Here is a 16,288-nt window from a genome sequence, read left to right on the forward strand (position 1 = left end):
CTTTTTACTATTTACATATTTAAAAATATTTATTGGATTAATTAACTCCTTTTTATTCTCTATTTTTGTACATAATGAAAGTTTCAGTCAGGGCCGTTTCTGAGGCAGGAACCACCTGAGGCTGCTCCTGCAATCCTGCCCCCCCTCGTCCACTTACCCACTCTCAGTACTATTATTCTTCCTCTCCTCACTCAACCTCTATTCTCCTAGTCTCTTTTCTTTACATAATATAATTTATTATTCCATCTATTTAGTCTCTTTGTTCTCATACAAACAGGGAATGACCATGAAATAGGCCGAATGTTTAGCAGCAGGAGGGCCCACTGACACCTGGGCCCACCCGGACTTTTCCTGGTATCCTGGTGGGCCAGTCCGACACTGTTCACAGAGGTCTGCTACCCTTCTTTAGGGGGCCTGTGGATGGGGGGGGTGCAGCTAACCCATCATTCGCTTGAAATAGCGGGTTACCTGCAACATGTTTTGGAAAATTGTCACCATCTCGGAAACAAATCTTGTGGGGCAGTGGGGCCAAGTCCCCAAAAGCTATGCCACTGAAAAATGAATGAATGTATGTATAAAGCATTACTTTTGCATGCCAAGCTGTAAATATTTTACCATAGTCTTGTATGTGCCTTTAAGGTTCAACGTATTTAAGGGTTTTCGTTAAGATACCTTTTTCTACTCTCTTGAAATAGTAAAGGATACTGATGCTTTAGAGTACATAAACTTATATACTATAATACTATTTGAATTTTACTGTTTGCTGTTGGTTACTGTGACGAATAATTCTATTTCTTTAGGAGAAACTACACGCAATGAAATCTCAAATGATCTCACTAGACAACCACAAAGGAATTCCAGAAAAAGATCTTCATTGGTGGTTTTCACAGGTGCTATGCTTCAATCTGCCATCTGTTGACATCACATGACTACTCATCTGAACCAGTAGCGTAACTATAGAAAAAGTAGACTTCACAGGTCACAGGGGGCCTGAGGGAGAGGTGTCGGACCACAGGGTCAGCTTCCTCTATAGCAGCTTGTGTGTGTGTGTGTGTGGAAACTAAGTAAAAAAAACTATACTTGATACTTCAAAATAACTCAAACTGCTAGAATAATAGCAGAAAACAGCTATTTGTTAAAAATGAGAAACATAAAAAAGCAACATTAAAGTCATTCCAACACTGGGCAAGATTATATAACATAAATAACATGGCATATTTTCCGCTATATAAGCACAATGAAACAAACAATATAAAGATGGGGGTTGGATACCAATAAAGATGTGTCAATTTTACAGAAGACAAGCGAATACTAAAAAGGTTGTGGCACCCATCAAATAAAAAATGGCAGAATTTCTCGACTAGCTCCACTGATGAAGAGATATGGGGAATGGTAGTTCAGCAACACCTAGGGGGTCTATTTATCATACTGTGTAAAAAGTGGAGTAAAACATTAACAGTGATGTTGCTCAAAGCAACCAATCAGATTGTTGCTTTTGTTTTTTTAACTGCTGAAATCTGATTGGTTGCTATGGGCAACATCACCGCTAATGTTTTAAATATGTCCCCTAAAGTGGCAGATGTCTGAAATATACACTCCAGAGAATGACCTTGAGCTAGGATGTTCTTCCTAATCACTCAGGAGGTGCTGCTTCTTTTCCTTGGATGGATCACTTTTCTTCTTATTAGATCCTCTTCTACATCACTTTCACAGTGTCTCTAAAACAGAAAAAAAAACACATGCTCTTGACAAATACAATCATCTTTATTCAAAAAATCATTTTCTTAAAATCCAATTAGGAATGATCAGAAAAAAACAACTTTTAGGGTATATAAATATTGCTACACTAACAATTCAAAAAAAATATTTTTCATATATTTTGCATTTCATTCACCTATAGGAAATGTTTTCGTTTAATTAAAAGTGTCGTTCACCTTTAAATTAACTTTTATTATAATGTAGTGAGTCAAATTCTGAAAGAATTTGCAATTGTATTTAATTTTTTATTACTATTTAGTTATTTATTATTTAGTTTTTGAGTTATTTAGCAGCTCTCCTGCTTGCAATTCCAGTAATCTGGTTGCTATGGTCCAGCTCTCCTGCTTGCAATTCCAGTAATCTGGTTGCTATGGTCCAAAACCCCCTTGCAACATTTGAATAAGAGACCGAAATATGAATAGGAGAGGGGCTAAATAGAAAGTTAAGTAATAAAAATAAGCAATAACAATAAATGTGTAGCCTTACAAAGCATTTGTTTTTTAGATGGGGTCAGTGACCCCCATTTCAAAAAGACAGAAACAGCAAGAAGAAGTCAATTAAAGTGTACCTGTCACCCTGAGTTTTTTCCCACTCAGAGGTGCAGGCTAATAAAAAATTTGCCCACGCCAACGTATGGCCCATCTGCTCCAGGAAGGAGCTCCTGTTGTGGGTAGCCATGTTGAGGCACATGCCCAGCGACAAATCGGCTCTTCTTCGGGCGACTAATCTCCCTGAAAAGATCAGGTTGTTTCATATTACAAAGTTGCTGAAGTTGCATCAGGAGGAAACTTCGGGCGACTTCGGAAAACGAAGCGATCAGAGTGCCATCCCGCCAGCAATTCTTGCTGGCGGGAAGGCATTTCCGAAGGCATTTTGGTTTATGGTGTTTTTTTGTCCCCAGAAAGTTGCACTCCTTGTGGTATGACAAAATACCTTAAAATACATTCATATGGACTAACATTACAATAGAGGTATCCAAAGAAGCTCCTCGCATAATCCTGAGAATATGCAGAAGGAAGCATTTTCAGGTGGATTAGAAACTGCCTTATGGGAAATTAGAACGGAACCCTAACACTCAATAGAACAGAATACTGCTCCTCCAATTTGTAATTCCACTGATGCAAAGCGCAAGCAGTAATTAATGTATGGGGCTATTCTTTACAGTTCTGGAACAAATAGTTCCAAATCGCACAAAAATAAAAGGTTAAATATAAATGCATCAGGATTTTTTTTTTATGTTTTACCAAGTTTTGCAAGGGCCCCTGCTACTCCCAACAAAGCACGTTGTACATAGAACTCTCACACTAGTGTTTAATAGTTACCATGCATTGTAAACAGTATCAAAATATATTGTTGGAATATGATCTCTCAACAGGCCACAATGATCTTGTTTACAGTTGTCTGCTTCAGTCCCTACACTGGTAGTTCCTGTCTGTGATATTAACCCATCCATTCCTTGGTGGAGCCTCTGACTGCTCTAATACTTACCCTCAGGGCCAAAACTAGGGGTAGGCAGAAGAGGCACCTGCCTAGGGAAATAGTCTGTTCAAGGGTCTTCTGCCTACTCCTAGTCTGGATTCACTCTCCTCTGCTGCTCTTGCCTCCCTCCTCTGTCGCACTCCCCTTCCTCTCTTCCTCCCTCGCCCTTCCTTGCCCTCCCCCTCCATTATGACGCATGCGCACGTGGGAGGGCAGGGAATAGGGACTGGGTTGCCTAGGGAGCCAGGTCGGCTCAGCCTGGCCCTGCCTACCCTAAACCTATGTCTGACACCATGTAGCAGTTAGTCCTCTCTCTTCTATTCCACTATTCTGCCCTCTGCAGTAGCGATGCAACCTCCCGGACCCTCTGTAGCGCAGGAAAGGCAAGCACTGGGGAACAGCTTCATCTCTGGAGACTCCTAGTAGAAAATTGCCTCTGACTTAAGGGGCAATATACCTTTTAACATGAATAATAACATATTGTGTGTTGTCTAAATAAGGCAAACAAGGAAATACAAGCTCCATGTTTGGTTTTTGTGAGGTAATTAGATTACTAGTACACAGATAATCCCTCTGCATAATAGACTTTTCTTTATCTGTGCACTGGTCACAAGGACCAAACACAGCGTAGTTTCAATTTCCCTGTTTGCCATGTTCTCAATAAATAATAAAAAAAAACAAAGATCTTTTGTTAAAAACACAATACACAAAAAGTATGTTCAGCACAAGCCGTATTCATTGAAGTCATGTTGAACAAGAGGGTTCACTGCACTTTTACAGCATTAAGGTAAGGTAAGGATAAAACCCCTAACCCCCTTCACAGTGTGGACAACTTCATATAATTTGCCTTCTTAAAATATAATTTTGCTGGTTCTCAGGCTGAATAATTAAGAATTAAGTTTCATGTCTAATTGAGTAAAACCAAACAATGAGAGAACAGAAGCTTTGTGGGTGTCTTAACCCCATATTAGTTAATTAGTATAGAATTTGTGCTTGTTATTTGTTCTACAAAGACTTTCAACAAGGTTATTAAAATAACAAGCACACTGTCTTTATACTTCAAATGTAAATGACTCAAGTATGAACTGGTTCACCAAGTCTGCCCTAGAATTGAATTGTACTGCCATGTAGTAAGTCTAAATTCAGTCTAAATAGCAGTCTGTACGATTGCCCTACGTATAGTTACACAGGGGTAAATTGCCTGGGCTCCTTGTCCTTTAGCCAACAAGTAGACATCTAGATTAAAATGAGGGCTTATTTTATGGGTGGGAAAATTATCCATGCTCATGGAGGTTACTGGCTCAACCAGATTTTCAATTCTAACTGACACTTAGGGGCAGATTTATCAACATATGAGATTAGTGCTCACTACAAAAAAATTCACCCACTTTTTTTTACAATATCTATCATAACATTATCTTTGAATGCTATTTATAATTTAAGTATTTGCTTGATGCTTTTACATTACCTTTCTTACCCCCATGTTCCTCTATGAGGGGCTGCCATATTTGTGTAGCAGTATTAGAAACAGGTTAAGAAGGGTCAGTTAGTTACAGTGTCGGACTGGGACACCAGGGGCCCACCCAAAAACTTTGAGCAGGGGCCCAGCAATTAATCTTAGACAAGGGGCCCACTCTTAGTAATATTATTCTTCCTCTCCTCCCTCAACCTATATTCTCCTAGTCTTTTTTCTTTACATAATATAATTTATTATTCCATCTATTTAGTCTCTTTGTTCTCATACAAACAGGGAATGACCATGAAATAGGACAAATGTTTAGCAGCAGGAGTGCCCCCTGACACCTGGGCCCACCGGGACTTTTCCGGGTATCCCGGTGGGCCAGTCTGACACTGGTTAGTTAGGTTTAGGAACTCCAAGTATTAATTACTTACAAAAATCAGAACTATCAGTGAAAAAATAGCAACATGACCTATAGGAAACTTTTAATGTAGATTAATATTTTGAAAATATTTTTGTTTTTGCTTTGCCTAGTAACCATCAGTTAGAATTTACTAGTCAGCTGTTTGACAGACAAACATTTGATAGCAATGGATTCGAGGATATGGGCACATTTGGTAATTCATACAAATGTTACTTTTTAACATTATCTATAGTCTTAGAACTAAGTATTACCAAATCATCTTGGCTACTGTAGATTTTCTTCTTCAATGAACGCCTCAGATGATTGCAGAGAGACACAACAGTATATGAAAGCTGTCAATGAAAATAAGACAAATAAATAATTTACACAGAAATAAATCACAGCAACTTCAGGCAGAATTTAATACATAAATAATGACAACAAATTGATTCAACGAGAAAAACTACTACTACTTTCACCACTGATTACAATGCTGTGTTAAAGGAAATGTCAACCCTATTTCATCTTACATTGTGTCAGCATAGGGTGCCTTACCCCCACCTGAACCGCATTATTTTCTGTACCACTGCCTTCTTCATTACTACGGTATGTTAAGAGTTTCACCCGTGTCCATTTTCCCGACCTGACGTAATCTTTTCCCTATTCCTAATGCGCATGTGTGCATAGCCCCTCCTGTCTGACCTCTCTAAGCAGACATTTATTTTGTCTGCTGTACTCAACTGGCTCAAACTGCGCATATGCCCCATGCCAAGCACCAAGGAGAATTCTGAAGGGAGGGGGAGAGGGACTTGAGCGAACTGCTGATATGCAGAGAGATCAAGGAAATGAAGCCGCTTCCCTGTTTACTATTCAGGGACCAGAGTGGCAAGTATTTCAAAAATGCAGTCAGACCTTTTACTGATAAGATTTTCATTTGGGGGTTGACATGCATGCTCCTTATCTAAAAGCCTAAAGAAGGGTGTAGTTTAGGGAAGGCAGGGATTAGTTTAAAGGGGACCCGTCACCCCAAAAAAATATTTAAAATCCTATTTTATCACATTAGTCAAGCAAAATGAACTTGAATTACACTATATAAATTATTTGAATCTTGCTTCCTTCAGTCTGGGATTTCAAAATTATAGCAAGCAGGCAGCAGCCATTTTGTGCACACTGTTATTAAGGCAAGCCTTGCATCATCTCAGAATCTTGTTTGTGCACCAGAATGGGGGACCTGATGTCCATCCCCATGCCCTGGCTACACAATTAAATGGTAAAGAGAACGGGGGAATGTGGGGAGAGCAGTGACATCTAGGAAGTGCTGAATGGAAAGTGAAAGTAATTGTCTGCCCCGCCTCTATGACCAGGGCATAGAGGTGGGGCAGACAATATTTGATTGACAGCTGAGATTTTTAAATGAGTTTACAATGGCTATGAATGCTTTAATAAAAAATAGAAATTGGATTTCATGTTTAATTTGAAAAGGATTTTTTTTTACAGATTTTTGTGTCTAGGTGACAGGTCCACTTTAAACAGAATTACTCTACCTGCAGGAGGTGGGGGGGGGCTATAAACTGATTCACTTGCATTGCAGCTTTGTTATTTGTATAGGTTCTAGTTTTCAAACAGGAAATGCATCTCTTCTAGTGCAGAGAGCACAATCAACCCCTCCAGTGCAAAAAGATAAGATGAGTGAGCTGGGGGGGGGTGGCAGAGGGATCTCTGGATTGCCCCAGATATGGTTGAACCATGGGGCAATTAGGTGATACACATGTAAAGGCAGAAGAGCTGCTGTTCTTCTTCACTTCCATTTGGCTGACTGACAAAAATTTTCAGTGAGGACAGATAACCCTCTATCAAACTGAATCACAAAATTCACAAGAAGCTGTCGAAATTGCTCTCTAACTTGGCATGTATAAAGGAGGAGCTAACAACAACCTAAACCAGGTCAGCTTGTCTTTCTCTTGGTAATTTTAAGAGTCTGATACTGCCCACCCCTAGACCCCCTCTGACACTGTAATGGTGAGCTGCTCCTGGTAACTTCAAGTAAATATTTTCCTTTTACATCTTTTCCCTCGAGCCCCCATCTTATGATATTCTCTGTGCTGCCTCAGAGATCACCTGACCAGAAATACTCCAACTCTAACTGTAAAAGGAAGAAGTATGAAATCAAAAGACAGAACTGTCCGTTAATTGGCTCATGTAAACTAACATGTATGGTTTGTTTGAGAATTATATGGTCCCAGTGGACGCCCCTTATTTCTTAAAATGGCAAATTTCTATTTAGGCTTACCCAATGGCATATACTACTAAAAAATTATACTACAGTATTATGGAAATGGTTTATATACATGAAACAGGGTTTCACATATGAGCTAATTTATACAATATATTTTTGCAGAGGCCTACATTGTTTTATAGTATAGGAAGGAAACAGTACAGAATCTTTCCTTCTTATAAAACAACATGTGCTTCTATAAATGATTCCAAGTTTTCATTTTTCTATAATTAAAACGGCTTTATTTAAGGTGGCATCAGTGCAATTACCTTCCAGCGCCTCCGGGCATACTGCTTCTTGAAGTTCTCCAAATTTATCAAAGACCTCTTTCTCACCATAATCTGACTCTTATCTCTTGGCTGCATGTAAGAGAGTATCAAATTATTATATTAACAGTTACTTAAAGTGCAAGAAAAAAGGAATTCTAAATATCTGCTAGAACTACATGTATGCATAATGGTTTCTTACCAGCAAAATATTCAGTGCTTCCATGTGTTCTTACTTCCACTGTACATGTCCCTGGTCTACAATTTCATAGCTGGTACTGGGTGCAAACATTGTGCACACACAGATTTGGCTGGGGTGGCTATTAGCAAATACAGGGGGTTGTACATGATAATATGGTATTGAAAATAAAACCACTGAAAAAAGTTTAGTTTAGAATGATCAGTATCTGAATAAATATAAGCACTATGGCACTGAACGCTTGAATGTTGTCCTGGAACAGCTCTAGTAACATTCCCTAATCTATTCTTGGCTTCCTGTTCTCATGTAATCAAATGTCATATTATTTGTGTCCATATGGCCCCTTTGTAATCCAGGCCTAGATTTGGTTCCAACCCTTGTAGTTATATACCAGCAGGTGAAAGGCTTCATTAACCATTGCCCAAAACAAAAGTGTTTAGAGCCCAATGTACAGAGCACCTGAGTCCGGACCATTGTTCTGTGAAGACTGTGTTCGGCATCATGTGTCTGATTTTGTTCTGAGAAAATGTAGATAGTTTGTAGTTGTAAGGAGCAATGCCAGTTTATAAAAGGTATGACTCAAGAGTGTAAATACTCTGGCAAGTATGTTGAACGTGTGTAAAAACTACTATTTTGCCTATTTTTGGTGTGACAAAAATCCACCTGTAACCTTGAAAGATAGGAAGTTTCCATAATTGGTTCTTTAGGACTTAGATGCTATTTACTAGTTTACCAACTCAAAGAGCACATCTCATGAATCAAAATGTACTTCCAGGATTCCAACATGTTCATTGTGTTAAAAACTATGTAGCAGGATATCAAACAATCATAATAATGAATAATGAAAATCAGGTGAATTGCTTTTTATGTTATTTGCCAATAATATGTAAACATACTCTATTTTTGTCAATGCTGCTAACACAACCAGCCTTTACCAACACATATATATTTATATTATATATAATTATATAATTATATATTATATTATTATTATTATGTTTTCTTCAGAATCCCAAGGGAGAATGATCTTCAGGATTTTTTTCACAAGGTTGCTTCTTGATGTGCTCTCATTGGTACAATCAGCTTATAGTTTTCATCAGACTGTTGCAGGAAGATGTTTGGAGTGGAACTGGAGTAAAATTATAAAAACAAAGCTAAGTGACAGAAAGTGAATGGCTTTCCACAAGTTACAAGAACATATATGACCGCATAACAGCATTTTGCAGGTACACAGAAAAACATCCAAACAATGGTCTTTTAGCGGATTTTGCTGGATGGATACTGGTGTTATTGCTTTATCTGATCTTCCAAATCATAGTTACATCCGTGAGTCAGTTATTTGAACCTTCAGACCCTCCAAAATGTCCTGACTGCAAAAGCCCTTAAGGAGGTCCATGAATGATTCATTCAAGTCCCTGGTTAACACAGATACAAAATTTCCACCACAGTATCCTGCATCTCAATCATGGAATCCATCCACCAAATCCTGGATCAACTGTAGGTCTTCAGACAGTTCCTGGGTCATACTGTCATTCCGTGACTGTAGTTCTGCATATTTTCCAGAGAGGCTATCAAGACCAGATTCCACTGATGATATGTCATAATGAAGATTCCTTTTCATGGATTCTACCTTTCTGTATTCATAGCGTAGTTGAGAGAGTTCATGTCTCACATTCTCATTCTCCTCCTTATACCAAGTTTCCTTCTCATTGTAAATTGAAATTAGAGCATCTACATCTTCTTGTAAAGAGTCATAGTTCATTGCTAATGTGTTGAATTCATTCTCTGCTCTGGATAGATCTTGCAAAACCTGTGCAAACCTCTCAAAGTTGACATAGGTGTTGTTAGGTGGCATACTGGAGTGGGATTTCATAGTGTATTCCTTTAGCCTCTTGTTCTTTAGCTGCCGAACAGCTGTTCTTTTTGTGCCATGTATTTTTGTTTCCTCTTTTGACTGGAGTGTCTTCGGGCAGGAAAGTAATATATTAGAGTCCACAGACAACACTAAATATAGTTTAAAATTTAGGTGCATCAACTCATGCGAAGCACATACCAACAATTATGGAATATATGTGCCATATTAATAAGATACAATAACATGTAATGCATAATCATCAAGAGGAAAAAAATCAGATATTGTCACAAACATTATTAATTGGGTAAATATGCATATCACAGTGTTCAGCAAACAATGTTACTTATGAATGCAAATTAGTATTTTTCAAAACAGAGGCTGTTTCCGCATAGCTACTTGTCTACTGAACAATTCCAAACCATCATTAGAAGCACTTTTCAGCTATTACAGACCAGTTTATTGATTCTAAAGGTGAAGATCCCTACTATTACTATGTATAAAGCACACAGACTTTAAAGGTTTCAATGAGAAAAGTCTGCAAAGTCCCATTTTAAGCTTGAGCCTTCTCTTCCTAAACTCTCACATGGTTTTCAATTTTTTTTACTTGAGCAGGTTTTTTAAAACAAAAATATAAAGCTCAGCCAGGGTTAAACTGGCGTCTCGCCACGCATATGTGCATGCAATGTCTTGCCGCGCGCATGCAGCAATGGTGACATTTTTGCTGTGGGGGAAATCACAAATTCCACTGCAAAACTGTTTTGAAAAAAATTGCTCAACCCTGTTACTCTCTATGAAGTACAATTCTACTGTTGAATTTAAAGGAGAAACAAACCCTTTACAAACCCTTTACCAAAAAAAAACCCTACCCCCTCCCTCTTCCCCCCCAGCCTAGCTGCCCCCCGGGGAAATGCCCCTAACTTTTTACTTACCCCTCGGTGCAGAGTCACATCATCAGAGTTCAACACAGCCATCTTCCAGGTCTTCGTGTCTTCTTTTGGCTCTTCTGCAATTTCCGTCCATTTAGTCGCATGTGCAGTTAAAGCAAACCGTTAAAATACTGAAACTGCGCATGCGCCACTTCAAGACCCGAAAGATGGCTGCGGTGAACTCCGATGCTGTGACTCTACACGGAGGGGTAAGTAAAAAGTTAGGGGCATTTCTGGGGGGGAGGAGGGAGGTGGGTCTACGTGGGGTGGGGGGGTAGGGTTTTTTTTGGTAAAGGGTTTGTTTCTCCTTTAAGGGTGCATTTGCCCTTTATAGGACATTTGTTGTCAGCATTTTGGTGTTCCAAACAGTTTGTTAGATGGTGGTACAAAAAAACATGAAATTACATTATTTAATCAGAGGTAAAAATATTCCTATGAATGTTATCTATCACTTGCATGCATGCAAGACATTAGTTAAACTCACTGTGATCCAAGGGTGGCGCAGGGCATCCAGAATAGAAAGACGTTTCCTAAATAAAAACAAAGAAAATTCAAATGGTGTAAAGACCATAGTACAAGTAGCATTAGGCAGTACATTGCTCACTGATTCAGAAATGTTAATTTTTAAAGGCATAGGGAAATATTTACAACACTATAGATCATCTATTATGCAAATGTTTTTTAAACCTTTCAGGAGAAGCCAGATATAAGGTAACAGGATGTGAAAGCTATTTGCCATGGTATTTACCCACTATGAAGCATTTGCTCCATCCCAGCATATTTGTGTCCATGTGTGGTTTTGCACTTGGTGATTCAGACTTTTAGCAGCTTCGGGGCATAATAAACAATTCAAGTTTTTTTCCTGTAGAAATTCGAGTTTCTTCACTAAAAAAACTTGACCAGAGAAAATCAAGTTTTCATAAATCACCCCCTTCATGTTCTGCTAATGCATGCATGAATTCCTAGGAAACACTCAGGTTTCCTCCAATACTCAAAAAACATACAGGAAAGATAACTGACTCCTGATTGAATGACTACTGTGTGTGAATGAGATAAGCAATCTACGCACCACTTGGGCAAGGAATGCTGTGAATTATGTGCAATCTCTGCACAGTGCTGCAGAACCTGTCAGTATTCTATAAATAAAGTATAGTTTTAAGGGTAAGGGCACACGAGGAGATAAGGGGAGATCAGTAGCACCGGCGCTTAGTTTTCCGAAGTTGCCCGAAGTTGCCTCGTGAGGCAACTTCGGAAAACAAAATGCTGCGAGTGTCATACCACTGGCAATTTTTCATTATAGCCGGCAGGTAGGCAGTTCATCGAGATTGTCGCCCCCAAGAAGAGGCGCTTTGTCGATGGGGCGACTAATCTCCCCGTGTGCCCTTACCGTAAAAAAATGTTGTGTACAAAATGGTGTAAACTATAGCAACAGTAGAGTTTAACCTGAACAATTTTCATTTTAAACTCTAAATTTATACGAGAATTTCAGTGGACCGCAGTGTATGAAAATGTATCCTAAAGCTAATTTGTTTTTTTTACGCATCTTTGCCCCTGTATATGTGCATATATATGTGAGAGAATTGCCATATATTTATCTATATTTCCATCTGCCAAAATCTGCTTTCCCCAAAATAAATAAACACGTTTTTGATATTGCAGCTTAAGTTTCTATTTATATCATTAGGAGCGGTCAAACTCCTTGCTTTTACAAAAGTTAATACTTCACCCCAATGCAAGTACAGGTATTTGATCCATTATGAGGAAACCCATTATCCAGAAACCTCTAAATTACAGAAATTTTACATTTTTAAAATGATTTCCTTTTTTTCCCCTGTAATAATGAAACAGTACCTTGTACATGATCCAAACAGATATAATTAATCCTTTTTTTGAGTAAAACCAGCCTATTGGGTTTATTTAATGTTTACATGATTTTCTAGTAGATTTAAGATATGAAATATTCGTTATCCGGAAAACCCCAGGTCCCGAGCATTCTGGATAATATAGGTCCCATACCTGTAATGTGAAGGCTCCTAGTTATATAAATAAAAAAATGCAGAAAGGAAGTTATACTCTTACTTTACTATGCATCTAAAAAAATGTTACTCCTAATAATAAATTGGGACATAATTTCTTCTTAAAGGAAAACTATACCCCCCGAACAGTGTAGGTCTCTAGGTCTCTATAAAAATATATTGCATAAAACAGCTCATACGTAAAATCCTGCTTCATCTAAATAAACCATTTTCATAATAATCTACAGAACTTGTTTAGCAGTATGTGCCATTGGGTAATCCTAACTAGAAAACTGGCATTATAAAAAATAAGGGCCACCCCATGGGCAGTGCACACAAACAAACCAAAAACTTTAGGTTGCATGAAACAATTAACATAGAGTTCTGTCTTTTTGCTTCCTCACTTCTTCCTGTTACAGTTAGGGGCAGATGTATGAAGGGTCGAATATCGAGGGTTAATTATCCCTCGATATTCGACTAGGAACTAAAATCCTTCGACTTCGAATATCGAAGTCAAAGGATTTAGCGCAAATGCTGCGATCGAACGTTCGAAGGATTATTCCTTCGATCGAACGATTAAATCCTTCGAATCGAACGATTCGAAGGATTTTAATACAACGATCGAAGGAATATCCTTCGATCAAAAAAACTTAGGCAAGCCTATGGGGACCTTCCCCATAGGCTAACATTGACTTCGGTAGCTTTTAGCTGCCGAAGTAGGGGGTCGAAGTTTTTTTTAAAGAGACAGTACTTCGACTATCGAATGGTCGAATAGTCGAACGATTTTTAGTTCGAATCGTTCGATTCGTAGTCGTAGTCAAAGGTCGAAGTAGCCCATTCGATGGTCGAAGTAGCCCAAAAAACACTTCGAAATTCGAAGTTTTTTTACTTCGAATCCTTCACTCGAGCTTCATGAATCGGCCCCTTAGAGTTGTAGTATTTACGGTCAGGTGATCTCTGAGGCAGCACACGGACCATCATGAAATAGTGGTTCAAGGCTTAAATACTTAATTATACAGTATATACCAGTTTGATTCTTTAATTTGTCACTTAATTTGATATAAATTATCTGTTGCTTAAGTATTCAATTTGGGGGGTATAGTTTTCCCCAGCCATGGTCACACATTTTAGTTAAAGTGGACCTGTCACTCAGACACAAAAATCTGTATAATAAAAGTCATTTTCAAATTAAACATGAAATCCAAATTCTTTTTGTTATTAAAGTGTTCATAGCTGTTGTAAACTCATTTAAAAATCTCAGCTGTCAATCAAATATTGCCTGCCCCTCATCTATGCCTTAGGCATTGAGGCGGGGAAAGCAATTACTTTCACTTTCCATTTAGCACTTCCTAGATGTCACTGCTCTCACCATATTCCCCCTCTTAGCCATTTAATTGTGTAGCCAGGGCATGGGGTTGGACATCATGTCCCCCATTCTGGTGGGAACAAGATTAAAATAATTTATACAGTGTTATTAAAGTAAATTTTGCTTGACTTACATGATAAAATAGGATTTGAAATAATTTTGGGTGACGGGTCCCCTTTAACTACAAAGAAAGGGGAATTCACTGTTGGGTGACAATATTTTAGGAACCCTGCAGTGAATTGAATAACTAAGTTGTTTCCCAGGCTGGTGCTCCTTACCAAACATCCATAACATTGAATGACACTCGTTCATGTGCTATAAATTAAAACTGTACATGCCCAAGCAGGGAATGTCTGGGAACAAGGTAATCAACCGGGTGATCTTTGTGATCGTTTTTTTTCCAAGGGCAAACATAGCTAATTGTTTGCTTTCCTCCACCTGCATTTTGTACACAGGTGGAGGAAAACTGATATGCTTTCATGCGCTTTCTCTTGTAGCTCCAATGACAGGTCCGGTTAGAATGTGTGGGACTACACAGAGCGGATATCGGCACAAAAATACTGTACATACTTTGACATTTGCGTGCAGTTTTCCAATATCCAATCCATGTAGCTCCACACAGGCCACCAATTGGACAGTCAATTGAGCTACAGAAACAAGTGCATGAAAATAGATCCACATTCTCCTGTCTGTGTACAACATAGGGGAAACAGGCCTTTATTTTGGTCTGGTGCTGCCCTGGGCATCAGACCCTTTTGCACTCAATTTGGGCATGCACAGTGTCATCAGCAGAAATGATGTCACAATGCAACATGGTGTGCAAGATGTCACTTCTGTCTGCGACCTGTACCAGGTACCCCCTACCCCCCACCCTCTGCAACTGGATTTCATGTAACAATATTCGGCGGCAGGGGAAGAGGTTTTTTTTTTTACACAAAAGTTTTATTTATCATATACAGTAAGCATCCAAGAGCTGCCCCCTAAATTTGCCACCCTAGACACAGGCCCTCAAATGCCTGGGGAGATACCTAACATACTGGCAGACCCCAGTGGATCCACCTTTTTGCCACATGCACAAAGTAGCAGTGGTGCTAAAGATAGAGCTGCAGAGTTCTTGTCATGACCTCTAACCTTGTGTCCTTTACTAGAAGCCTCCTGATGAAGTCTTTAGCAAGGTTGCTTGTGTGGCTGAAAAATTCCTCATCAAACTCGTAGTTTACAGCTGTAATGTTGGACAGCGTCTCTTGTTTGTTTTCTCCCAAGAACGGAGAAGCTCCGCTGAGCCTGAAAAAAATTAAGGTAGGCATGAAGTTACAAAGCACTGACATGTGATTACACAATTTCTCCATAATAAAACATTAGTGTGAATGAGCAATCAGAGCATAAACATGATGTATACTGACAAACAAATGCCATGACAGAGATCCATGTTTTCAGAATCTTTATTTTTTAATAATAATAATTTTCAAACTGTAAGAGGTCAAGATGTTTTTGGTATGTATGCCCCTTTCACCATAATCTTTCAGAAATAAAAAATAATTTTAGTAATCTTGTCACCAAATCTCACCTTAATTGGCAATCCAGGCTGGGCCTCTCAACCAGCATGCTGTGACCTCCTATGGGGCAAGCCCCACAAGTTTGGGAATCTTTGCTCTAATAGCTTTAAAATATCTATGTTTCTACATAAATACCGAATAACATATTACATCAAAATCCCAAATTAAAATACTACTGATAAAAACAGATTCACTGCTAAGGTATAATACTTACAGTATGTAGGTAATTACTCCAATGCTCCTGTAACAGAGAGTTGAGTAAGTGCTTTGTTTATAATCTGCCTTCACTGACAGACACACCAACAGAGGGCCACTTTCAGAGATAGCTAACCCCACCCCCATTTCCAATTGGCCCTCGACATTTACATGAAAAGATAATAAATTTACCACATATCTGCAGCCAGGCCAAGTGGCTCATAATTGACTATTTCAGGAGCTGAGGTGGGGAAAAGTACACAGTTAGACAATGGCAGTTATAAGCAATTCATCTACACATTTTACATTCACAGTAGTGACTTGCAATTACAGAAGCTTCATTGATTATAGAATAGAATCATAGACTGAAAATATAATCTGCACAGGTAACTAAAAAAAATTACCACAAAACATTGAATCAGTAGTCAGATGTTGTGGGCTGCTGAGTTACAGTTCAAAAATGTAAATGAAATTTGTGTGTAATTTGACAGTGTGGATGTTAATAGTAAATATTCAGGGCCGGATTTCCTTTCCGT

General features: G+C 38.7%; 1 protein-coding gene across 3 annotated transcripts in view; it reads right to left on the minus strand.

The window, feature by feature from the left end:
- Window positions 1-1,077: 1,077 nt before the first annotated feature.
- LOC108712999 (death-associated protein kinase 2) overlaps window positions 1,078-16,288 on the minus strand; it is a 35,967-nt gene continuing 20,756 nt past the window's right edge. For 2 of the 3 annotated variants that reach the window (XM_041588385.1, XM_041588384.1), the window contains exons 6-10: window positions 15,945-15,993; window positions 15,772-15,798; window positions 15,133-15,285; window positions 11,105-11,150; window positions 8,464-9,802 (exon numbers count right to left, since the gene is read on the minus strand). In XM_041588385.1, the coding sequence (XP_041444319.1) occupies window positions 9,299-9,802; window positions 11,105-11,150; window positions 15,133-15,285; window positions 15,772-15,798; window positions 15,945-15,993 (779 nt within the window). In that variant the 3' untranslated portion in view covers window positions 8,464-9,298. Of the gene's footprint in view, window positions 1,719-5,371; window positions 5,453-7,643; window positions 7,734-8,463; window positions 9,803-11,104; window positions 11,151-15,132; window positions 15,286-15,771; window positions 15,799-15,944; window positions 15,994-16,288 lie in introns of those variants that run through there. The other variant, XM_041588386.1, reaches the window with a different exon arrangement.

This window comes from Xenopus laevis, chromosome 3S (genome assembly GCF_017654675.1).
Source record: "Xenopus laevis strain J_2021 chromosome 3S, Xenopus_laevis_v10.1, whole genome shotgun sequence".
Classification (NCBI taxonomy): domain Eukaryota; kingdom Metazoa; phylum Chordata; class Amphibia; order Anura; family Pipidae; genus Xenopus; species Xenopus laevis.